This window comes from Dendrobates tinctorius, unplaced genomic scaffold (assembly GCF_039654945.1).
Source record: "Dendrobates tinctorius isolate UK_male_01 unplaced genomic scaffold, ASM3965494v1 ptg000062l, whole genome shotgun sequence".
Classification (NCBI taxonomy): Eukaryota; Metazoa; Chordata; class Amphibia; order Anura; family Dendrobatidae; genus Dendrobates; species Dendrobates tinctorius.
In genome coordinates, this window is record NW_027361730.1 from 19,143,418 (window position 1) to 19,168,833 (window position 25,416).

The window sequence follows — 25,416 nt, forward strand, 5'->3', positions numbered from 1 at the left end:
TGAAGCTATAGATTTTGACATTTCAGCTGCATTTCAAGAAATGTCAATTGGAGAGCGTGGTGGTCGGAGATGTGACTTCTACACCACCACACAAGCTGCCACCTCTCCACCACCCGAGTAGCCGCACCCCCCACCTTCTGTCTCGTTCCCATTCTCCCGCAGAATGAAAGTCCGCAAGGACAAGGTCCTCTCCCCTCTGTAACAGTCTGTCATTGCAATTTTTTTTTTTGTAAACGTTATCTATTACTTTGTATGTAAACCCTTGTCATGTACAGCACCATGGAATTAATGGGGCTATATAAATAACTAATAATAATAATAATATTATATGGGTGTTTCTACGAGACAATCCATCAAACATGTTATTGAAGTTTTTTTTTCTGACAACTCTGTTCAGCTGTGCACAAACTATGTCAACTTGGTAGCTATACCCCAGTGGGTGCTGTCACAGTGTCATGTTGACTACAGTCCTCAAATGTTATGTAGGTCCCTAATCTAACCTCTACTTCAGCAGCATGATGAATTAATAGGAAAGGCATGTGGTATTGGTGGAGCTGTTGTTTTCTTGACAAAGAAACTCTATAACATCCATGAGGTTGTTAGCCGCACACGGAATGGAGAAATAGTAAAGATGACAATTGACAAATAGTTTTACATTTGAGGTTAAACACACTTCAACAAGTTGCTTTAACTCTTACAACCTTATATTCAAAAACCTTGAAGAAAAAGATGAATATATTGTGAAGCAAATAGGTATGAATAATTAATCATACAAATGATGTTATATAATTCTGAACATACTCAACCTCTCCGTGGGGAAATTATTTTCCACCGAAGATTTTAAGTATGAGACTAGTGTCATCTTGTGGACCGATATGAGCCACAAAGTCCTTCAAATTGAAACTGTTCTGGATGTACTGTCCAATTTTCTCTATATATTTGGAAGTACATGCCTTTTATGCTGCTTGCAATAAAGAACTGATTTGCCAGATATGTACGGAGTCAGGATGAGCGGGCTGCGAGTACCTGTACTTCGACGTGTCCGGAACTGTCAAGGCTGCGCCCCCTCTTTCCCGGCCGAAATGAATAGGGGAACGGACAGGCCCCATTACACAGAAAGAGGTGTCTTGTTTAGACAGTGAACCTGGCTGGAAGCTGAGGGAAATAAAAAGCAAAGCAGGAGTGAGTCGACAGTTGTGACCATGTGAGCAGCAAGGGGGGCAGTGCATTATGCACCCGAAGCGCCAACGCTACGGCGAAATGCAGCAGACAGACAGACCCGGTGACCTACAGGCAGGGGGCCAGCTTAAGAGAAAGCGGGCAAGACAGCAAAGATTTTTGGTGTGGACAAGCAGCGCATAGGAGGTTGAGTAGCATGCTCCGTCCTTAGAGCAGTGGCGCTGCAAAGGACTGTTCCTGTTGTCTCATGCCACAAAAAGTGGTACTGCCATTTAGCAAGGTGCCGTTTGCCCAGTAACCACCAGAGAGTGTGGCGCCATGCGCTCCTTGCCCATGAGAAGAGCACACGTGCGCAGTAGAGAGAGCCAGTTCATGCCACGTGTTCAGCGTGGATAACCAATAATTATAAGGCACAGAGGAATGACAGAGGACGGTACAGTCAGCAAGGTACTCCCTCAGCATTTTCCAATGACAGGACGATGGGAGGGTCTGAGAAAACTCTCCCCAAACTTTGCCAGGGTTCTACTGCCTTTGCTGGCTTGGAGTTGTTTCTCTCTCCCCTGTAGTCCTTGCTTGGCCAACAAACAAACAAAAATAATTCCGCTAGTAGGGCCCTCTGTTCCTCCAACATTTTAGTACACCTGTCTGCATCTGTAATAAGAGATTGAAAGCTCTCCTTGTAGCGTGGGTCTAGAAGTGTCACCAATCAGTATTGCCTGTCACCCAAAATTTTGAGAACGCAAGGGTGACGGGAAAGGCAGCATAACATTAACTCAGCCATTCATGCAAGACTTCTAACAGTCAATTCTTCCGTGTCCTCACCAAGAGGACAACTGACTATGCTCTCCTCCTCATTGTCCTCAGGCCTCCAACACTTAGAACTAACCTCAGTATTATCATTGTACAAACATCATTGTAAATACCTTCTTGTAAATACACACCTGTATATTTTATCTCCCCCACCTCATTTTACATTGTAAGTTGTCACAAGCAGGATTGTTTTGTTTGAGTTTAAATATTGTTATCGTTGTTACTTAGTGTAGATTGTAAGCTGTCACCAGCATGGTAGTTTTATTTTGGTGATACTCGAGTAAAAAGTAGTGGCGAGCACTTTCGCTTATCACTAGTAAGCTGCTATGACATCACAACTTTGTCCGGTAAGCTGCTGTGACATCACAATTTCACCATAGATAGTATTATTCAGCAAAATGCAGCTCCACCTTTGATTATATTACAGATTCTATAGACAGTGAAATCTAGCATATATTATGCCAGGGTCTCACTAGCGTATCACATCCGATGATCCGATGAGAGAGCATTGAATGTGATATGCTAAAGACACACGGCTCCTGTTCTGCTGCGAGCGTGACCCGAGTGTCAGTGTTCTTTACTCTGCACAGAGTGGATCACAGCACAAATGTGGAGGAGACGGAGAAAGTCATTTCTCCATCTCCTCTGCTACTGGCATTGGCCTGAATTGCACTGCACTCGGGTGATATCCAAGTGCGGTGCGATGTTTCACACACACTCATATACTTATATGGGTGCATGCAATCTAAATTCAGCATGCTTCATTTTATTTCTCATACGGTCGTAGCATAAAAACGCAATTAAGGACAGAAGCATAGGATTAAACTGGTACGACTGCAATCTGATTTTTAATGCAATCCGGCAGTGACTAACAGCTCACTCGTCATTAATGCCGCCGCTCTCTATACACCGAGCGGTAACTGTTACCACCCCGTGACGAAGAACGCTGTTGGGAGGAATAAAGTTTATTTCCTTCCGGCAGTGGGATCTAAGTGCGGGCGCCATATGATGTCAGAACGCTATGAACCTACAGATTAATCCTGTCTCTCCAAGCTAATAGCATTTTTCACATGACAGGCGGAGACATTGTTCTTCATAATATGGGGCCCAGGATCCTGCCAGGCTGAGCACTAAAATTCAGGAAGTTTGACAATAGTCACCTTGGTGTATAGTTTCCGAGAACTGCACAGATCTTTCTCATCTTCAACAAGGTCTCTCAGACATCTAACTTCCGGTGTTTCACGGCTGTCACATTTTAGAGGACTGGAAGGCACCACAGTGTACATACTCTTGCCCAACCTCCAGTCTCTCGGCTCTCGTTTCATCGACTGGCACAATATCAGACATCAAGCCATATGTTCTCTGCTCTTCCTGGCAGATATTGCATATTTCTCAAACTTCTCCTTTTTATGTAATAGATCAAGTTTGTCATCTCCGTAGTTTCAGAGCTGTAAATATTTTTAGTTGGACCTATAGAAAATACACTTTCAGAAACTGTACCTTCTGGTAGTATGGCTTTAAGTTGAAGCGTCTACATTGGAAGGAGCTATAGAACTGTGGAAGTACAAGGATGTCGCTGTTACAGTTTAAAGATGCTTTCTGGGTAAGTACTATTTTTTTTTACAATTTTTCAAGATGATTTCATAGATATATTGAAAAGAATATATAACTCTTAAATATTCACACAAGAGCTTATTAAAGTAATAGAGGCGGTCCTGCACCATTAACTACAACTGAGGAGAACCTTGTCCTGGGTGAGAAAGAAGACATTGAGCATTGGTACCACAAGAGTCTGCACAGAGGTCACCCCGCAATGAGAGATGATCACTGGAGCGTGCAGCAGTGGGACTTCTTGTCCCCAGGGGGAATCACAACATGAAAATGAGTGTCTAAAGTGAAACAAGTGGTAACCCTTTTCAGTAACCGGTGTGGTAAGCAGAATGCCCCCTTAATGTTACATAGCAAAAAATAGTAGAAAAAGAACGGCACTCACCGGGTAGTGTAGTCAAGGCTTTATTATAAAAGCATATCAGCGGGAGAACGGGTGCAAAAAGGAGATAGCAACGACGATCGTTTCGCACTGCAAAGGCGCTTCCACAGGTTACCTGGATTAGCTTATTTTCCATGAATGTGCACCTAAGGGTAAAACAGTTGTATTGCCGGCTGCATCTCTTTCATAAATCATATGATGGTTCGGATGTGTGGACTATTGTGATGGTGCTCGCCTTCTTTTTCTGGATTTTGTACCCCTTAATGTTACACTTACACGAGTTGTCCTTGAGTTGCACTAATGATGTTGAACTGAATTGGTAGGAAGGTCCGATAGCCATGCAAGCTTGGCACAGCATAGTAACAGGGATGACACTCTCTTAGGGTTTGTGTTCACCTATGCGGCTGTCCTTATATTTATTCCTTAGGGTGAGTGCACACGCTGAAAATTCACCTGCAGATTTTTCTTCTCGGATTTGCAGGTAAAACCGCAGGTAAAGTGACCTGCGGATTTGCCAGTGGTTTTCCCCTGTGGACTGACACCTGGACAATGGAACAGGTGTCAAACCGCTGCGGAATCCGCAGAAAGAATTGACATGCTGCAGATTTAAAACCGCATCAAATCCGCGAGGAAAAATCCGTAGTATGCTGCGGATTTGAAATCCCATTGGCTAACATTGTACTGTACGATGTCTGCGGAACTGCTGCGGATCCGCAGGGCCAAATCCGCTGCGGATCCGCAGCGTGTGCACATACCCTCAGACACAGCATAGGCACAAACTGGGGTGAAACTGATGAGAAAAACAATCCCAGAGTTTGCTATCACCATGTGCATTGATTGCACCAGATCTTTCAAGGAGCAAGATCCAAAAACTCAGCATCTTTTTGCAAAAACAATTGGTTAAAAAAAGTCAGATGACGACTGATGCATATCTCTACATCAGTTTTGACATCCGCTACAATCAATTGATACACAAAAACCTGATTCAGCTGATAAGTGGAAACTAAATTTTATCTGTGCTTATATTATAATATTTAAAGCGAACCTGTCAGCAGGATTTTGCACAATAAACTACAGACTGCTCATCATATAGTCATTATAAAGTCATACAGATTGCTCATTAAGCTGCAGTTTGATGAAGATAAAAAGATTTTTCAGGTCCGTGCCGTTATACTGATTAATATGATACCTGGGGTGATGAAATCTGTCTTGTGGTTGTTGTTTAATCTTTGTTTTCAGTTTTGAGTTAATGATATGCTCGTGCTCTGGGGCGGCCTGTGGGGTCTTCATGTGGTGCTCTGATTAGATATTCATGCTGATGGCTTCTGACAGGTCACTGATCCCTCAATGACCTGCCCCCTAGTTTACATACTGGATATACTATTGTGGGGTTAAAAGAAAATGTAATGTCATCAAAAAGGCGGTGGTGCATGTGCTGTAGCAGGATACATGCCTATATGCCTATACTATTGTGGGGTAAAAAATCGTATTGCGATAGATACTACTGCGTAAGCACCGCCGCAGGCGTCATTTTGCTGCAGCTAAATTTTTTTTCTCCAGCAAAATGTGATTTTTTTTTTTTTTACTCCACAATAGTATAAGCATATAGGCATGTATCCTGCTACAGCACAGCATCGCCGCCATTTTGAGGAAGTTACTTTTTTTTTTCTAACCCCACAATAATATATGCACCATGTTAAATAGGGGGCAGGTCACTGAAGAATCTGTGACCTGTCATAAGCCCATACAGCTGAATACCTAATCAGAGCACCACATGAAGACTCCCCACAAAGCCGCCACGAAGCACGAGAATCTCATTAACTGAAAATTGCAAATAAATATTAAACAACAACCACAAGATGGATTTCATCAACAAAGGTATAATTTTAATTAGTATAACAGCTCCGACCTGACACTGTAGGTTATGGTGCACAATCCTGTTGACAGGTTCACTTTAATATGTACAGACTATAAACAAGTGAGAATAGCGCAGATGTGGATCAAGTCAATATGTATGAGTTTGGAAATTATTTTTGGTGATGACTTGCACTAAGGAGCTACCAGTAAAAAAAAATACTGTACATTTAACAAAGTAAAACGTCCAGGTTTCCCATGGTTCACACAGAGAATCTTAAGCAAGACAAGCAGCAGATTATTGGCTCGTATTAAGATCCTCCACTTTACAGAATAAAGGGGACCAGCAATTGACTTATTGTTAGATCAATCACTGGCAGGAAGGCACTGACTCAGGGGTGGATTAAGGGTAGCCAGGGCCCCAGGCTGTTCAGACTCTGTGGGCTCCCCGGTCATGTGATGGGGGTCGGGAAGTCACTAGTTTTCATGACGCATACGGTGCGTCAAGGGGCAGGAAGGGGTTTAATACTGAGGTAAAAAAAACTCTGCAAATACGCAACGTGTGCACGAGGCCTCACAAATACTGAGGTAAAAAACACCAAATGCTCAGCGTGTGCACGAGGCCTTATAAATACTGAGGTAAAAACTCACCAAATACTCAGCGTGTGCATGAGGCCTTAAATACTCAGCGTGTGCATGAGGCCTTATAAATATTGAGGTAAAAACTCACCAAATTCTCAGCGTGTGCATGAGGCCTTACAAATACTGGAAGGCTTCCACCCAACATCTAGTCTTGACTCACCTGTACCTAACATCGAAACCAGCTAATAGTCTGCAATCACCTGCTGACCTGGACCCATGACCTGGCAGACAAGTTACTTCACATGAGTCACACAGAGGCTTCTGCTTCATGAACTTCCCCAGATAGAAGAAGCAGCCTCCAATGTGCAGCCTGTGGCCGGATACACAGGAAGAGACACTCCTTGTCACAGGCTGTGCCCAACAGGTCAGCAGAGGGCTTAACGCCACAGATAAGTCGATGTCTCCTCACACACTGGACACGACGCTGCATCTGGCGATGAACAAGCGCACATTGCGCAATGGTAGTCAAGTCACAGATGTTCAGCATGTGGAGGACCAAGGGGGGACCAAAAAAGACCCCAGGATTGGAACAGGAGCATGGGAAAGTGGACGGCGGTTGCAGGGGCAGGGTTTATATAGGGGTCAGAGTAAGTAAATATATATATATATATGTGGGCAGCGCACACATGCACAATCCTCAGGTTGTATAACTTTCAACTGGTCAAAACATTTCTCTCAGTAGGCCAAGAAAGAAATGTGGCAGGAATAAAGTACACCTCATAGTAACTTATGTGTGAGGCAGAGGTGACAAGACCCGCCATCTCGTGCCCACCTTACTGGAGGTGCCCACTGCCCACATATAACAAAGTTGATGGAAACAAATGACTTCCACTATGATGATTGGTTACCGGCCACCCGACCACACCCATTTCACAACTAGTCACACCCATGTCCATGCCCCAACCACACCCATTTAGCACTGCTGATCACACTGACTGGTACTGAGGGCGCAGTGGCTGATACTGTGGGCACACTGACTGATACTGAGGAAAAGAAAGAAAGAACAGAGAGAGAGAAAAAGGAAAAATAGAGAGAAAGGCAAGAAAAACAGAGAGAGAAAGGAAGAAAGAACAGAGGGAAAGAAAGAGGGGACAGAAAAAAAGAATAGAGAGAAAAAGAGGGGAAAGAATGAAAGAACAGAACGGGAGAGAGAAAGAAAGAAAGAGGGGAAAGAAAGAAAGAAAGGGCAAAGAAAGAAAAAACAGAGAGGGAGAGAGAAAGAAAGAGGGGAAAGAAGGAACAAAGAGAGAAAGAAAGAAAGATAAAGAAAGATAGAGGTGGAAGAAAGAGCAAAGAGAAGGGAAAGAAAGAACAGAGAGGGAGAGAGAAAGAAAGAGGGGAAAGAAAGAACAGAAAGTGAAAGAAAGAAGGAACAGAGAGAGAAAGAAAAAAAGAAAGAAAGACAAGGAAAGAGGGGAAAGAAAGATTCTATAAAGATACTATACCAGTCCGGCTCACATTGTAGTGCCCACCTGAGCCTCCTAGTGCAGGACATATCATGATCCACTCACATGGCCGACATCCCCGAGACCAAGGCGATCCCGCTGTCCTCGCTGTCGGAGGAGGACATGGTGATGATCTGAAGCATTCCCTGAAGTGCCTCCATGGTTCCGTCATAATCTCCTCCGGTCAGCTTCCAGCACGTCACTTCTGATGGAATGTCATGTGCGAGTTTTCAAGTGCTTCTCGGGGCTCCGCCGTATACTCCTGTGTCCGTGGGAAACATAAACTCCCGGTCAGGGCAGTGGGGCAGACTCTCAAAATCTGGGACGGTTGGGAGGTATGTATGCTCACTATCATACACCTTGTACACGCATGGTTCCGCACACCTCATACACACACGGTTCCGCTTTGTATGCCTCGTAAGTACGGCTTCGCTCCGTACACCTCGCACACACGGCTCCACTCAGTACACACATGGCTCCACTCCGTAAACCTCGTACACATGCGGCTCTGCTCTGCACACCTTACACACAGGCGGCCATGCTCTGTACACCTTGTACACACATGGCTTTGCTCCTTAAACCTTGTACACATGCGGCTTTGCTCCATACACCTCGTACACACGCGGCTCCGCTCCGTAAACACACGGCTCAGCTTTGTACACTTTGTACACACAGGACTCCGTTCCATACACCTCGTACACACATGTGGCTTCGCTCCGTACACCTCGTACACACATGCGGCTCCACTTCATACACACGTGGCTCTGCTCCGTACACCTCGTACACACGCGGCTCCCCTCCGTAAACACACAGCTCAGCTCTGTACACACAGCGCTCCTTTCCGTACACCTCTTACACACGCGGCTCCGCTCCCTACACCTCGTACACACACACACAGCTTCACTCCATACACCTCGTACACACGCAGCTTCGCTCCGTACACCTCATACACACACGCGGCTTCGCTCTGTACACCTCGTACACACACGCGGCTCCGCTCCGTACACGCGTGGCTCCGCTCGGTACACGTCACACACGCGCAGCTCCGCTCTGTACACCTCGCACATTCACGGCTCTGCTCCGTACACCTCGCACATTCGCGGCTCTGCTCCATAAACCTCGCACACGCGCAGCTCTGCTTCTTACACCTCGCACATTCACGGCTCTGCTCTGTACACCTCGCACACACACACAGCTACATCCACCCTGTAAACCCCTCCTGACCCCACACATAATTCCCTCATCCAGCACCATGACAACCAGCACAGCAGAGTCCCGCATACAATACATTGCAGAGTCCCGCATACGATACATTGAGGGCTGTGTGTGTGCACAGGACCTGTGATGAGGTCACAGGAGGGGAGGAGTCAGGTGTCACATGATCAGGGGCCTCTGACTGAAGTCCCTGTTCATGTAACCCCTGACTCCTCCCCTCCTGAGACCTCATCACAGGTCCTGTGCGCACAGAGCAGGGATTTATCAGTGAGGGGCTGGCGCTGTGGTGGCCGGTGGGTCTTGGAGGGGGAGGAAGGGGTCGGTACATGGGGGGAGCGTGGTGCTATCGTGGCGGATTATAATGGGACAATTGTCAGGATCCATGCTGGATTGTGACAGATAAAAGCACATGTAACCTTGTTTTCCTTAAGCTGTTTGCTTAAAGTTAGTTTTGCCCCCGGTGGCCATTAGGGTCATTACACAGTGGTGTCTTTAGTTCTAGTTTTGCCCCCGGTGGTGGCTAGTATTATTACATGGCAATCACTAGCAGGTGTGATGGCTCTGGCTCTTGCCTATAAAGGAAAGTAGGTGGTTTCACTCACTGTTGGTGATATTGGTCATTTCCAACCATCAGGAAGGAGCTAGAGAAGAGTTCCTTGCAGCTCAGTCAGAGTTCTGGTGTGGAAGGAGCAACAGTGAGGAGTTCCTTGCAGCTCTGACAAAGCTTTGGTGAAGTAGCAGCTATTCAGGAGGAAAGCTGCACTCAGGTGCTGGACTCTGTTGCTGGGAGCAATAGCAACAGAGCAAAGCTAAGTGGTTTTTCCCGGTTTGTAACTTTCCTTATGTGTGTTTTAGTGCAGTGGTGGGATTAGTTTCTGCACCGTCCAATTCATTAGAAAGGGATATGTTATGAATGAGTCACCGTAGGAGGCAAAAGCAGAAATACAAGCTAAGTCCAGAAAACCAGAGAAGTTGGCAACTATCAGATTGCAGACCCCTGAACCTATCAACACAACTAGCAGTAGCCGTGGGGGGTTCCTACGATGCCCTAGACCCCTCGATCACAGCCGGAGAATTACATAGGCCTATAGAAAGAAAGGGGAAATCTAAACTGCCCCAGAGCAGACCCCAAAGCAATAGGCAGCCCCCAACATATAATGACGGTGAAGCAAGATGAAAATACTAACACAGACAGAAAGATAGACTGAGCAAAGACGGGGCCCAAAACTACCTAGATAGGAAAGGACAGGAAGGCTGCTGTCTGCAATCTGCCAAAACCCTATCAAAGACATAAGCCAACAAGCTGATATGAAAAAGGCCCTGAAGCAGCTAGGCTTCAAAAACTAAATCAGCACTCAGGTATTTTCAGAAGACAGAGCTAAAAGAATTCAGCACACCCCAGCAGGGAATGGCAGAAATCCAGAAAAACAAAGCAAAACAAAGTCAAAGCACCAAAGCAAAAGGCAGAGCAGCAAACTTAGCTTTAGAGGAGCAGGAATTCAGACTGGTCTCCAAGGATCCCACAGAGAAATCACCCGCAGGGCAGAAGGGCGTCAGCAGCCTTATATCCAGTCAGTAACTCCACTCAGCCAGTCATCATCATCAGCCTCAGGTGTTTGATAATCAGGCTCACTACCTTTCTTTACCAGAAGAGGGAGTTCCTCGGGCCTCAGTAATGAAGGGGAAAATGAACTCACAACAGTACCTCCCCCTTGAGGAGGGGTCACCAAACCCTCAACTACGCCGCCAGGGCGATCAGGGTGAGCCCGATGAAAGGCACGCACCAATCTTTTGGCATGAATATCAGAGGCAGAGACCCAGGAATTATCCTCCCGACCATAACCCTTCCACTTAACCAAATACTGGAGTCTCCGTCTAGCCAGACGGGAATCCAGTACTTTCTCTACCTCATATTCCATGTTACCTTCAACCAATACAGGGTCTGGAGGTGCCACCCCCAGAACAACAGGTTCAACAAACCTCTTCAACAAAGATTTATGGAACACATTATGGATTTTAAATGTGACAGGAAGAGCCAAACGAAAAGAGACCGGATTAATAATCTCCACAATCTTGTAAGGTCCAATAAATCTAGGTGGGTGAACGCGGCCGTGGCGACGCCGTTGATAGGCCAGTGTCTGTGCCTGGCGCAGGCAGTCAGTGACGGAAGAGCATAGCAGAGGCGCGCTCTTTCCGGCTCTCCACCCTCAAAGAACATCTGACGACGTGCAGCGTCACATCGCGGCACGTTCTTAACCCCCTAGGGTGCCGCTGCCTGCCACCTTGCCAGCAAATTTAAAGGGCTGGCAGCAGGAAAAAAGTCTGTTGGCCGCCGCCGCATTATCTGGCAAGCGGCCAGAGGAGCGGGCGCTCAGCCAGCGGCCCATAGCTGCATGAAAATGGCGGCCCAGCGGGAAAATGCCTGGTTGGGTAAGTTGCCAATCCGGGCCTGTTCCAAATTATTATGCAAATGATATTTCTCTGATTTTCCTAAATGGTCGGTGCAAATGACAGTCAGTCTAATAAAATTCATCACCTGTTAGAGTATACATCAAATTTTATTTTGAAGAAACCTCCCAATGATAACAGTATAATCTCCAAAATGAATAAAAACTCAAAATGCACTGTTCCAAATTCTTAGGCATAGTAGAATTTCTAAATATTTGATATGTTTTAAAGAACTGAAAATGCTCATTTTGTGGAATTTGCGGCATTAGGAGGTCACATTCGCTGACCAAAAAAAGCTATTTAACTCCAAAACATCCTTTCAGGCCAAGTTACTTTTTAACATAGGAACCCTTCTTTGATATCACCTTCACAATTCTTGCATCCATTGAACTTGTGAGTTTTTGGAGAGTTTCTGCTTGTATTTATTTGCATGCAGAATAGCCTCCCAGAGCTGCTATCTTGATGTGAAATGCCTCCCACCCTCATAGATCTTTTGCTTGATGATACTCCAAAGGTTCTCTATAGGGTTGAGGTCAGGGGAAGATGGTGGCCATACCATGACTTTATCTCCTTTTATAACCATAGCAGCCAATAACTCAGAGGTATTCTTTGCAGCATGAGATGGTGCATTGTCATGCATGAAGATGATTATGCTCCTGAAGTCACGTTTCTGCTTTTCATACCATCGAAGAAAGTTGTCAGTGAGAAACTCTATGTACTTTACAGAGGTCATTTTCACACCTTCAGTAACCTTAAAGGGCCCTTCCAGCTGTTTCCCCATGATTCCGGCCCAAAACATGACTCCTCCTCCTTCTTGCTGACGTCGCAGCCTTGTTGGGACATGGTGGCCATCCACCAACCATCCACTACTCCATCTATCTGGATCATTCAGGGTTGTTCGACACTTTAGCAGCTGCTCTCTTAATCTGATGAACTTGCCTGGCAGAAACCTTCCTCATTCTGCCTTTATCATCACGAACACGTCTGTGCTCAGAATCAGCCACAAATCTCTTAACAGTACAATGATCAGGCTTAAGTTTTCGGGAAATATCTAGTGTTTTCATCCCTTGACCAAGGCATTGCACCATTTGATGCTAATCGGCAGCAGAGAGATCTTTTTCTTTCCCATGTTACTTGAAAACTGTGGCCTGCTCAATAGTATGGAACATCCAGTTTTCCTTTTATTGGGCTCACATGGCAAACTAATTATCGCAGGTAACTGAGATTGATTTCAGTGATCCAAAGAACCCTGAGACAAAATACCATCAATGGGTTTCATAAAAAATAAAAAAAAATGCTATGACTAGAGATGGGCGACTTTCCCTTTTTTCGGGTCGAGTCGGGTTTGGACCACCCGACTTTCGCAAAAGTCGAGTCGAACGCAATCGACCGATTATTGTGAAAAGTCGAAGGCTGACTGAAACACGAAACCCAATGCAAGTCAATGGGGAAGAAAAGTTGGCAGTGAGTGGAGGACAGGAAACACACCTACAGTGCCCATTTTAATGCCAAAAACATCAATTATTATTACTTAAGCTTGTCAACCTTAATTTAGTTTATAATAATAGTTAGGCATTGAAAACTGGGGGTTATTTGGCTAAAGTTGTGGGGGGGTAGGGCTGGCTCCAGATTTTCGTGGGCCCAGGGCCAAAGAGTGTCACTGGGCTCCTTTAACACATGCCACAATTCATGATGCTCTGATACGGCAGAGAAATAGCGGCATAGTACAATGAAAAATACTTCACTTCTTACATCACATGACTGATATCCATTTTAAATTCTCCAATAGCTCCAAAAATGGACAGTATATTACTCCATACAGTATTATGGCCACCGCATAGTGCGCCAAACAGAGTAATGAGGCCCATATATTTCTCCATACAGAATCATTGGTCCCATATAATGTTCAATACAGTATATGATGAGCTCCACATAATGCTACAGTATATGTTGGTCCCCATGGATGAAGCTCCACTGTCTTATGGGCCCAAATAATGCTCCATATATAATGGGCCCCATTTCTAATGCTCCAGTGTATAATGGGCCCTGTAAATGCTGCTCCAGTGTCTGATGTCCCCCATTTGGAAAGCTCCAGCATATGATGGGCCTCACGGATGATGCTTTTGTGTACGATTGGTGGGCCTCACGGATGATGCTTTAGTGTACGATTGGTCAAAATAATGCTCCATATATAATCTGCCCCATTTATAATGCTCCAGTATATGATGGGCCCCATGGATGATGCTCCAGTGTCTTATGGGCCCAAATAATGCTCCATATATAATGGGCCCCATTTCTAATGCTCCAGTGTATAATGGGCCCTGTAAATGCTGCTACAGTGTCTGATGTCCACCTTTGGAATGCTCCAGTGTATGGTGGGCCCCATATATCATTCTCCAGAGTATAGTGCTCCCCAAAAATTGCTCCCAACATTTAAAACAATTAAATAAGTCTCCTCGCTAGGGAATCCCTGTGCTCTGGACTCCTCGTCGTCCTCATCTTCCATCTCTCTGCACTTGGACTGTTTAGGCAGAGGGCGTACAGACGTGATGTCATTGCGCTCTCTGTCCAGAATGTCACTGTCAGGAAACACGGAAGACGTCACGGTGGAGCAGGGAGAGGTAAGTATTTCAACTTTGCAAGTGCTGTGATCCTGAGCAAGCAGCGGGGCCCACTCGTTGGCGACGGCAGTGGCACAGGGCTCCTCTAATAGTACGGCGGTGTGTGGCGGTGTGTCTGATGGCGGGTGGGGGTGGGGGCCCCCTCCCACCGGCAGAGACACTTTTGCGTACTATGAGGGGCCCTGTGCTAGTGCCGTCGCCCATGAGTATGCCCCCCCACCTGCTCAAGGAACCTGCACTTTCATCTGCACCTTCCTCTTTGTCACCGTGTAAGGTGGTATAGTATGCGGGAAGGGGAACCTGAGTTTCATCAGGGTCAGATTCTGGCTGTGTAGAGTGCGCGGGAATGTAGTGGTCTGGGTCAATGTACCAGCAGAATCATCTAGCAGTGGCTGGGCATCAGTGCACTTGTGGCGCCCCCAGGAGTACGGTCGCCACAGTGGCATTACCTTCCTCCTAGGGAGTGTGATGTCATGCTTGGGATCAATGAAGGATCTCTCTAGCAGTTAAACCAACACACAACACAGTTCCCACTCCAGGCCAGCAGGGAGAGCTCTGAACCTGACTGCTGTGGAGCTGCTCTCTGTGGTCAGGAGAAGGGAGGTTAGGGCAGTCTGTGAAGCGAAGGGAAAGTGTGTGGACGTGAGAAGGGGAGCTGGAGGATGAGCAGAGTTAAGGCTCACTCCTAGCTGGAGCGCATGGTCCGGATTCCAGTCTCCGAGTTTGTAGGGACACTGACGGTCCTGCAGGAGAAACCGGAGGAAGTAGCAGCTGTAAATGCTCTGTTCCCAACTAAGGCTCGGAGGCCCCAGCAGCGACGTGTGTGAGCCAGAAGGAAAAGGCTACGGCTGCCTGCCATACGAGAAAATTCCAAAAGAGAGTCAACAGGGGGAACTTCAGTGAACTCAGTACTGCGAGTACCTCAGATAAGCGCTAGAACGGAGGCCACACTACCTATCTGCAGAGAGAGAATTCCTAATTTGCTTCCAGGCTGACCAACTCCTTCTCCATCTGTACTCTGGGTCCTGGACGGCACTTACCAAGTACAGGTAAAGGAACTGCACGACTGTGTCTGTCATCTTTCTCCTGCGCCTGGCACATGGCTCTGCTACATCCTGCACTGCACACCATCTACCAACTCTTTCATGTGCCCTGCGACTACGGCCCTACCTGTGCAGGGCTTCTACATCTTAGCTGCACCACAACATCTGTCCCAGAGAAGCGACACTGCAGCGCTGGTCAATCTGATCAGAAACCACAGGTGGCGTCACGTATCATTCACCTATAAACGTTATTCACCCCTTTGCATGGACGCCCAGGGCCACGGACCGGGTCACCACCACCGTGACCCATCCCTCTGAGACCCCAGCCCAGTACCGATTAACCCCACTGCCCTGGCTGGCGACCCACACTCCATGTCAGATTCATCTTGGACTGGTGAGTTCACGATTTGACTTGATAACCCAAGCATGGTATGTGAGAAAGAGCTACATGGACTAATGTGAAGTGTGGCCTGCTGCATCATTCACTTTTGATGGGGGTGAAAGACACAAGGAAAGGTGTTCTTCCTGACCAGGAGCCAGCACTTGATGACTCAGTGCTTGCATTTTTTGAAACTTCAGAAGAGGAGGGTATATTAGCTGGAGTCTGTTTCTGCAATGTAAGCCAAAACCAGTTCTGGATGCTCAGGCTTTAAAAGCGGTTTACCTACTCCCAGAAAAGGTACCCTTCCAGGCCATCTGGAGCCAGACCATGATGCAGGCTCAACACCTCTTGCCTTAGCTGCTATTGTGCTTTTGCCACTACCAGCAGATACACCACCACCATCAGTACCAGCTGGCCCCCCCACACCCACGTCCGCGGCCTCTTCCACCATACTTCCAAATTTTGTAGAAAATGTACCCAAAATAACATCAGATATATGGTACTGTATCAGAAGCGTACAGCTGTATACAGTCAAGGGATAATTGTAAATCTCCGTATATATTTAATGAGTCACACAGAGACACTCACAGGCTCAGTATGGATTAGACAAGAATATAAAGTAGAAAAAGGGTACAGTATCATCAGATAGCAGGTATATATAGTATAGTTTAAACATTCTAAATCTCCGTATATATTTCAGGAGGCAGACACAGACGCTCTCAGGCTCAGTATGGATTACAACACAATATAAAAAGCCGTTAAACGGTAATGGATCTGAAGCGTACAGCTGTATACAGTGTAGGGGTCATTGTTAATCTCAGTATTTATTTCCAGAGTCAGAAACAGACTCTCACTTGGTCAGTTTGGATTAGACCAGAATATAAAAAGCAGTAAATGGGTAATGTATCACAAGCGTAGAGTTGTATACAGTGTTGGGGTAATTTTTAAATCTACATATAAATTGCAGGAGTAACCCACAGACTCTCACATGCTCAGGATGGATCACACCACAACATAAAAAGAAGATCCGCAAGAAATAATCACACATGTGGGCCAATGTTCCAGGTGTCAATGATACACTTAGATTGGTGGGTGGAGGAGGACTTTCTGGCAGAAAGGGTACAGTATCACCAGAAAATGTACGTCTATATATCAGGAATAGTGATGAGCCACCCCGTTAGTGTTCGAGTTCGGTTCGTCGAACAGGAGGCAAGTTCATCGAATGTTCAGCGAACGTTCGACGAACACCGTCGAACCCCATTGAAAACAATGGCAGGCAAACACATACAAACACATAGAAAACACATACAAAACACCTTAAAAGGTGTCCCAAAGCAGACAAAATGCTCAGAAGACACAAATAACATATGGAAAAGGGCAACTACATATAGAAAAAAGGTGGAGGAGGAGGAGGAGACACAGATATAGGCATGTCATGCCCTTATAAAGTCAAGAAAGGCTGGAATAAAAATCTAAACTAAAAAAAAATTCTAAAATCGAAGACTATCATATATCGTCGGACTTCCCACCATAAATTATGCCAACTGCCGATCGGGCAGTGTTATTCCCACGACCCTCCGAACAGCGTCCGTGAAAGCAAAGTGTTTGGTTTCCGGGGGCAGTATGGTTGCAAAGCTGAACCTTAAAGGAATGTCCAGAAGGGCACCACCAGGTGTGTAGCCTGCGGCTTAATTGGACTCCACACGGGCAACCTCAACCATGCCAGCCACGGGAAGGATGGACAGATTGCAAGCTTTCTCGATTCTGTGGGTGGTGGTGCATTGCCGTTTTTAGTTGTGCTAGCGATTTTTCAGCTTAATTCTGTTAACGAACGAGACTTCGGCATGCCCCCGCGGTCCGCGTCCAGCTTACTAGAGGGACACACGAGGCTCTGGCACGCGAGATCGAGCAATGACAGGTCTGTCAAGCCCTTGCATGTCCGGGGCTGCACGCGCGCTACACTGAAAGGACCAGCGTGTGTCGCTTACAGGTGCGGATAACCCGCTGAACCCCATTAGTGATGGGGATCTGGGATTCCAATTCTTCCCCGCGAACGAGGATTTTCCAGTAAGTGCAGGTCAACCGGAATTCCAGAATTAGGCCTAACCGACATTCCAGAAAGAATGTGAAAAAATTAAGTGTCCAAACCACAGGTGCTGTAGCTTGCTTAACAGCTGGGCTCCTCTGCTTAGTAGCACACAGTTCTTACATAAACAGGCGGCATAGCTTGGTTCACGGATGGGCAACTCTGCTGAGTAGCAGACAGTGCATACATAAACATGCGGCATAGCTAGGTTCACTGGTGGGCTCTTCTTCTGAGCAGTAGACACAGGTACTAGGCCCAAAGTATTCACTGGGCTAAATGGAGTTAAAAAATGGTTCTTACATAAACAGGCGGCACAGCTTGGTTCACGGGTGGGCTCCTCTGCTAAGTAGCAGACACAGTTACTAGGCCCAAAGTATTAACTGGGCTAAATGCAGTCAAAAACTGGTTCTTTCATAAACAGGCGGCATAGCTAGGTTCACGGGTGGGCTCTTCTGCTGAGTAGCAGACAGTGCTACAAGGCCCAAAAGGATTTTCTGGACAAGATGCGGTAAAAAATTATTAGAAACACACACGGTGTAGCTCCTTGACAGGTGTACTACACCGCTGGCTACCAGATACCGCTACTATGCCATGAAACTGTCTATTAACATTTGAAACCATTTTTAATGTGAAAATAAAGTTACGCTTTTGGTGAACGAACCGTTCTTGAACGGAACCTCGAACAGCCGAATTTTAAGCAAAGTGTTCGAGTTCGATGAACGGCTCGAACACTGCCCAAAACAGCTCGAATTTGAACTTGGCGAACAGTTCAACTCGAACACCGCTCATCTCTAATCAGGAGGCAGACTCAGACGGTCTCAGGCCCAGTATGGATTCGACAAGATTGTAGAAAGTTGAGAAAGGGTACAGTATCACCGGATACCAAGTGTATATAGCATAGTTTACACATTAAAAATCTATGTCTATATATCAGGAGGCAGACTCAGACGGTCTCAGGCCCAGTATGGATTAGACAAGATTGTAGAAAGTTGAGAAAGGGTACAGTATCACTGGATAACAGGTATATATAGCATAGTTTAAACATTAAAATCTCCGTGTATATTTCCGGAGTCCGACAAAGACACAGCCTCAGTATGGATTAGACAAGAATCTAAAAAGTAGAAAAAGGGTAATGTATTCGAAGTGTACACCAGTATACACTGTTGGGGTATTTTTAAATCTTCATATATATTTCAGTCTCAGTAAGACAGTCCAGACTCTCCGCAAGAGGAAACGAGATGGATACAAGTACAGATGGAAAGTCGAGTGATTGCAGAAATTTTGGAATTACTAATCACGGAAAAACTCCCGGGAGAATTCTCAGAGGCGATGCTGACCCTCAATTACTTTGTCTGTGGAGACAGCGAAAACAGTTCTTTGTGAAGAATGGGTTGCTGTATCGCAGTACCGTGGATCCCATCACCGTTACTCATCTCCATCAAATTGTGATCTCAGGGTGAGATGTAGACATGGTCCTCACTGCCTATCATGATCTGTCAGGTAACTTTGGAGTGCAAAAGACAGAAGCCACAGGCCGTAAGTGATTCTATTGTATTGGCATGAGAGGACACATTTAAAAATGTGGGCAGGAATGTCACACGTCTGTGAGTAGGAAAATTGTGAAGGCTGATGATAAACCACCACTGCATCTCATTGTGAGTCGATGTCCATAACAAATGGAAGCCATTGATCATCTGAAGATAGAGCCCAGCAGGACAGGGCATAGCTACATCTTAACCATCATCTATCAGTTCACCAAATTTGTAGTTTCAGTCCCAGTGAAGGATTTAACAGCCCAGGCTACACAGCGGTGGAGCAGGGAGAGGTAAGTATTGCAAGTGCTGGGGCCCTGAGCAAGCAGGGGGGCCCACTCGTGGGTGGCGGTACTGGCACAGGGCCCCTCATAGTACGCTGGTGTGTCTGACGGCGGGTGTGCACCCCCACCATCAGAGACACTTGATTGTACTATGAGGGACCCGGTGCCAGTGCCGTCGCCCAAGAGTGGGCCCACCCACCTGTCCAGGGCAACGGCACTCGCACGGGTGCGTGCGCCAGGTGGTGACCCTGGCCCTTGGTGGGGAGGTAGCCCAGTTAGGGAGGTTGAAAAAATGGCATATGTTGATGTTGGACATTCAGCAGCTGCAAATGGAGGAATTGGAGAAGTCCGAGGAAGAGGAGGACAAAAGCGAGCCATTTTTCTGGCAACCTATGTGTCAGCAGGAGAAGGTGGGACAAAATCCTTTGAAACCCATGCATGGTTCATTTTATTGAAGGTTAGATCATCAACATTTTGGGTCGACAGACGGGTCCTTTTTTCTGTCAGGATTGATCCAGCAGCACTGAAGACTCTTTCGGATAGCACACTAGAAGCAGGGCAAGCGAGCTCCTGTACGGCATATTGTGCCAATTCAGGCCAGGTGTCCAGTTTACAGGCCCAATAGTCAAAGGGGAATGACCTGTGAGAACATCGATATGGGAGGAGAAGTAGTTTGTAACCATAGTTGACAACTGCTGTCTCCTGTCACTTTCAATAGATGCAGTATTACCAGTCGTGTGAGCGGTACCTGACAAATCAGTCCACAACATGGTCATGAAACCCCTGTCTCCAATGCCACTTCAGATGTGTGCACCACGAACACCTCTTCCATGTTGCCCCCTACGGCTCGTGGGGGAACCATCACCGCTGCTGTGTGCTGGGAATGCCTCAAACAAACGGTTTACCAGAGTTGCTTGTTTGTTAGCCAATATTAGCTCTAGGTTCTCCTGTAGTATGAGGTTTTGGAATTTGCCTTTATAGCATGGATCCAGGATGCTGGCCAACCAGTAGTCGTCATCGTTCATCATTTTGGCAATGCGGGGGTCCCTTTTTAGGATCTGCAAGGCATAATCACACATGTGGGCCAATGTTCTAGGTGTCAATGATGCACTGTGAGTGCTGGGTGGAGGAGCACTTTCTGGCAAATCCACATCCCTCCAGTCACGCACAAACCCTGTACCTGACCTTGCCACGCCAACATTTTCTCTTGCCCCCTGAGAAGCATCCTCCTCCCCTAAATAATCATCCCCATCATCCTCCTCCTCCTCTTCCTCTTCTTCCTCCACCTAGTCCAGGAGAGTTCCCTGAGCAAACAATGACTGACTGTCATCAGGGCTTCCCTCCTCCTCTTCCTCCTCGGCTGCAGACGCCTGCTCCTTAATGTGCGTCAAAGTTTGCATGAGCAGACACATAAGTGGGATGCTCATGCTTATGATGGCGTCATCTGTGCTTACCAGCCGTGTGCATTCCTCAAAACACTGAATGACTTTACAGAGGTATTTCAGCTTCGACCACTGCACACCCGACAACTCCATGTCTGCCCTCAAACTGCTTGCCCATGTATCCTTCCACAAATGCATTACAGCCTGTGTTATGAATTGGTCACCGAGGAGAAAAAAGCAAAACAAGCTAAGTCACAGAAAACCAGAGAGGTTGGTAACTATGCAGATTGCAGATCCCTGATCTTACCGCACAACTAGCAGTAGCCGTGGAGCATGCCTACGATGTTCCAAGACGTCTCGTCACTAAATAAGCCTAAAGCAAGAAAAGGAAAAAACTAACTGCTCCAGAGCAGACCCCAAAGGAATAGATAGCTGTTATGAATGGGTCACCGAGGAGAAAAAAGCAAAACAGCTAAGCCACAGAAAACCAGAGAGGTTGGTAACTATGCAGATTGCAGATCCCTGATCTTACCACACAACTAGCAGTAGCCGTGGAGCGTGCCTAAGATGAACCTAGATCCCTCGTCACGGCCGGAGGACTACGTAAGCCTAAAGCAAGAAAAGGGAAAACTAACTGCCCAGAGCAGACCCCAAAGGAATAGACAGCCCCCACACATGTATTGACGGTGAAACAAGATGAAGGCACAAACACAGGCAGGAAAATAGGCTGAGCAAATGATGGGGCCCAAATTAACTAGACAGGAAAGGAAAGGGAAGACACTGTCTGCAACCTGCAAAAAACCCTACAAAAATAATGTCCAACACTTCTGATAGCAAAATTAACCCTGAAGTCACTGGACTCCTCCCACTATATCAGCACTCTGAAATATTCTGAGACAGAGCAAAAAGAGACCGAACTAGTAAGGGACAAAAAGCCACTTGGCAAAATACTGATAAATAAGAGTGGAAATTTAGCTCAGCCCCCAGCCGAGGCTGGCAGACCACACAAAAAACTGAATAGACCAACAAAATCAAGTGTGAACATTAGCAGAAAAACTTAGCTTTAGATGACTGGAACAGGGCTGAAAACCAAGAGCTGACAAGCCAGAAGGAATCACCAGCAACTGAATGGGCACCACATTTTAAAAAAGACATCAACAAACTGGAGCAAGTTCAGAAAAGAGCGACCAGAATAGTGACCGGTCTGCAAACCCTGTCTTATGAGGAAAGGTTGCAGGATTTGGAAATGTTTAGTTTGCAAAAGAGAAGACTGAGAGGAGACTTAATTGCTGTCTACAAATATCTAAAGGGCTGTCACATTGTAGAAGGATCAACTTTATTCTCATTTGCACAAGGAAAGACTAGAAGCAATGGGATGAAACTGAATGGGAGGAGACACAGATTAGATATTAGAAAAAACTTTTTGACAGTTAGAGTGATCAATGAGTGGAACAGGCTGACACGAGAAGTGGTGAGTTCTCCTTCAATGGAAGTCTTCAAACAGAGGCTGGACAGACATCTGACTGGGATGATTTAGCGAATCCTGCTTTGAGCAGGGGGTTGGACCAGATGGCCCAGGAGGTCCCTTCCAACTCTACGATTCTATGATTCTATGATTCTATGATTCTATGAATAGGGCGTCGGCTGTCTTAAATGCAATCTGAGAATCCTGAGAGCCAATCGCCATCCTCATTCTCAGGTGGCAGATCTCCACCGATCAAACCAGCCACACCACCTCCTGTCACCACCAGAGAGAGTCCAGAAGGGGAACTCACAACTGGTGAACCCAAGAATTAACTCACAACAGTACCCCCCCTTGAGGAGGGGTCACCAAACCCTCATCCACACCACCAGGCCGATCAGGATGGGCCCGGTGAAAAGCACGAACCAATCTATTGGCATGAATATCGGAGGCAGAGACCCAAGAATTATCCTTCTGACCATAACCATTCCATTTGACCAAATACTGGAGTCTCCGTCTAACCAAACGAGAATCCAATATTTTCTCTACCTCATATTCCACATTGCCTTCGAGTAACACAGGGTCAGGAGGTGCTGCCATAGAAACCACTGGCTCAACAAACCTCTTCAACAGAGATTTGTGAAATACAGTGGGGCAAAAAAGTATTTAGTCAGTCAGCAATAGTGCAAGTTCCACCACTTAAAAAGATGAGAGGCGTCTGTAATTTACATCATAGGTAAACCTCAACTATGGGAGACAAACTGAGAAAAAAAAATCCAGAAAATCACATTGTCTGTTTTTTTTTCATTTTATTTGCATATTATGGTGGAAAATAAGTATTTGGTCAGAAACAAAATTTCATCTCAATACTTTGTGATATATCCTTTGTTGGCAATGACAGAGGTCAAACGTTTTCTGTAAGTCTTCACAAGGTTGCCACACACTGTTATTGGTATGTTGGCCCATTCCTCCATGCAGATCTCCTCTAGAGCAGTGATGTTTTTGGCTTTTCGCTTGGCAACACGGACTTTCAACTCCCTCCAAAGGTTTTCTATAGGGTTGAGATCTGGAGACTGGCTAGGCCACTCCAGGACCTTGAAATGCTTCTTACGAAGCCACTCCTTCGTTGCCCTGGCGGTGTGCTTTGGATCATTGTCATGTTGAAAGACCCAGCCACGTTTCATCTTCAATGCCCTTGCTGATGGAAGGAGGTTTGCACTCAAAATCTCACGATACATGGCCCCATTCATTCTTTCATGTACCCGGATCAGTCGTCCTGGCCCCTTTGCAGAGAAACAGCCCCAAAGCATGATGTTTCCACCACCATGCTTTACAGTAGGTATGGTGTTTGATGGATGCAACTCAGTATTCTTTTTCCTCCAAACACGACAAGTTGTGTTTCTACCAAACAGTTCCAGTTTGGTTTCATCAGACCATAGGACATTCTCCCAAAACTCCTCTGGATCATCCAAATGCTCTCTAGCAAACTTCAGACGGGCCCGGACATGTACAGGCTTAAGCAGTGGGACACGTCTGGCACTGCAGGATCTGAGTCCATGGTGGCATAGTGTGTTACTTACGGTAGGCCTTGTTACATTGGTCCCAGCTCTCTGCAGTTCATTCACTAGGTCCCCCCGCGTGGTTCTGGGATTTTTGCTCACCGTTCTTGTGATCATTCTGACCCCACGGGGTGGGATTTTGCGTGGAGCACCAGATCGAGGGAGATTATCAGTGGTCTTGTATGTCTTCCATTTTCTAATTATTGCTCCCACAGTTGATTTCTTCACTCCAAGCTGGTTGGCTATTGCAGATTCAGTCTTCCCAGCCTGGTGCAGGGCTACAATTTTGTTTCTGGTGTCCTTTGACAGCTCTTTGGTCTTCACCATAGTGGAGTTTGGAGTCAGACTGTTTGAGGGTGTGCACAGGTGTCTTTTTATACTGATAACAAGTTTAAACAGGTGCCATTACTACAGGTAATGAGTGGAGGAAAGAGGAGACTCTTAAAGAAGAAGTTACAGGTCTGTGAGAGCCAGAAATCTTGATTGCTTGTTTCTGACCAAATACTTATTTTCCACCATAATATGCAAATAAAATGAAAAAAAACAGACAATGTGATTTTCTGGATTTTTTTTCTCAGTTTGTCTCCCATAGTTGAGGTCTACCTGTGATGTAAATTACAGACGCCTCTCATCTTTTTAAGTGGTGGAACTTGCACTATTGCTGACTAACTAAATACTTTTTTGCCCCACTGTACGTTATGGATCTTGAACGTAACTGGAAGAGCCAATTGAAACAAAACAGGATTAAGAATTTCCAAAATCTTACAAGGACCAATAAATCTTGGCTTAAACTTAGGAGATGCAACCTTCATAGGAATATTCTTAGACGACAGCCAAACCATATCACCCACTTTAAACCGGGGACCAATGGTCCTATGCCGGCTGGAAAATCGCTGGGCCTTTTCCTGAGAGAGTGACAACTTATCCACCACTTGGTCCCATATCTGCTGGATTCTCTTAACCACAGTGTCCACTCCTGGGCAGGACGAAGATTCCACTTGCCCTGAAGAGAATCGAGGATGAAACCCAAAATTACAGAAAAAGGGTGACATCAAAGTGGCAGAACTAGCTCTATTGTTCAGTGCGAATTCGGCCAAGGGCAAAAATGAGACCCAATCATCCTGATCAGCAGATATAAAACATCTCAAATAAGACTCCAAGGTCTGGTTTGTTCTCTCAGTCAGTCCATTGGTCTGGGGATGAAACGCGGAGGAGAAGGATAACTGAATTCTCAGATTGGAACAAAAGGCTTTCCAGAATCTGGAAGCAAACTGGACTCCTCTGTCGGACACATTGTTCTCAGGAATCCCATGTAACCGAACCACCTGTTGTAAAAACAAGGGCACCAACTCAGCAGAAGATGGCAACTTTTGGAGTGGTACAAGATGGACCATCTTTGAAAATCTATCACAAATCACCCAGATAACAGTCATTCTCTGAGAGACAGGAAGATCAGAAATAAAATCCATTGAGATATGGGTC

The 25,416-nt window shown here is 46.1% G+C and overlaps 1 protein-coding gene across 1 annotated transcript in view; it reads left to right on the forward strand.

The window, feature by feature from the left end:
- The first annotated feature begins 3,041 nt into the window (after positions 1 to 3,041).
- PSTPIP1 (proline-serine-threonine phosphatase interacting protein 1) overlaps positions 3,042 to 25,416 on the forward strand; it is a 195,106-nt gene continuing 172,731 nt past the window's right edge. The window contains exon 1 of the mRNA XM_073579350.1: positions 3,042 to 3,592. Within this exon, the coding sequence (XP_073435451.1) occupies positions 3,560 to 3,592 (33 nt within the window). The 5' untranslated portion in view covers positions 3,042 to 3,559. The remainder of the gene's footprint in view (positions 3,593 to 25,416) is intronic.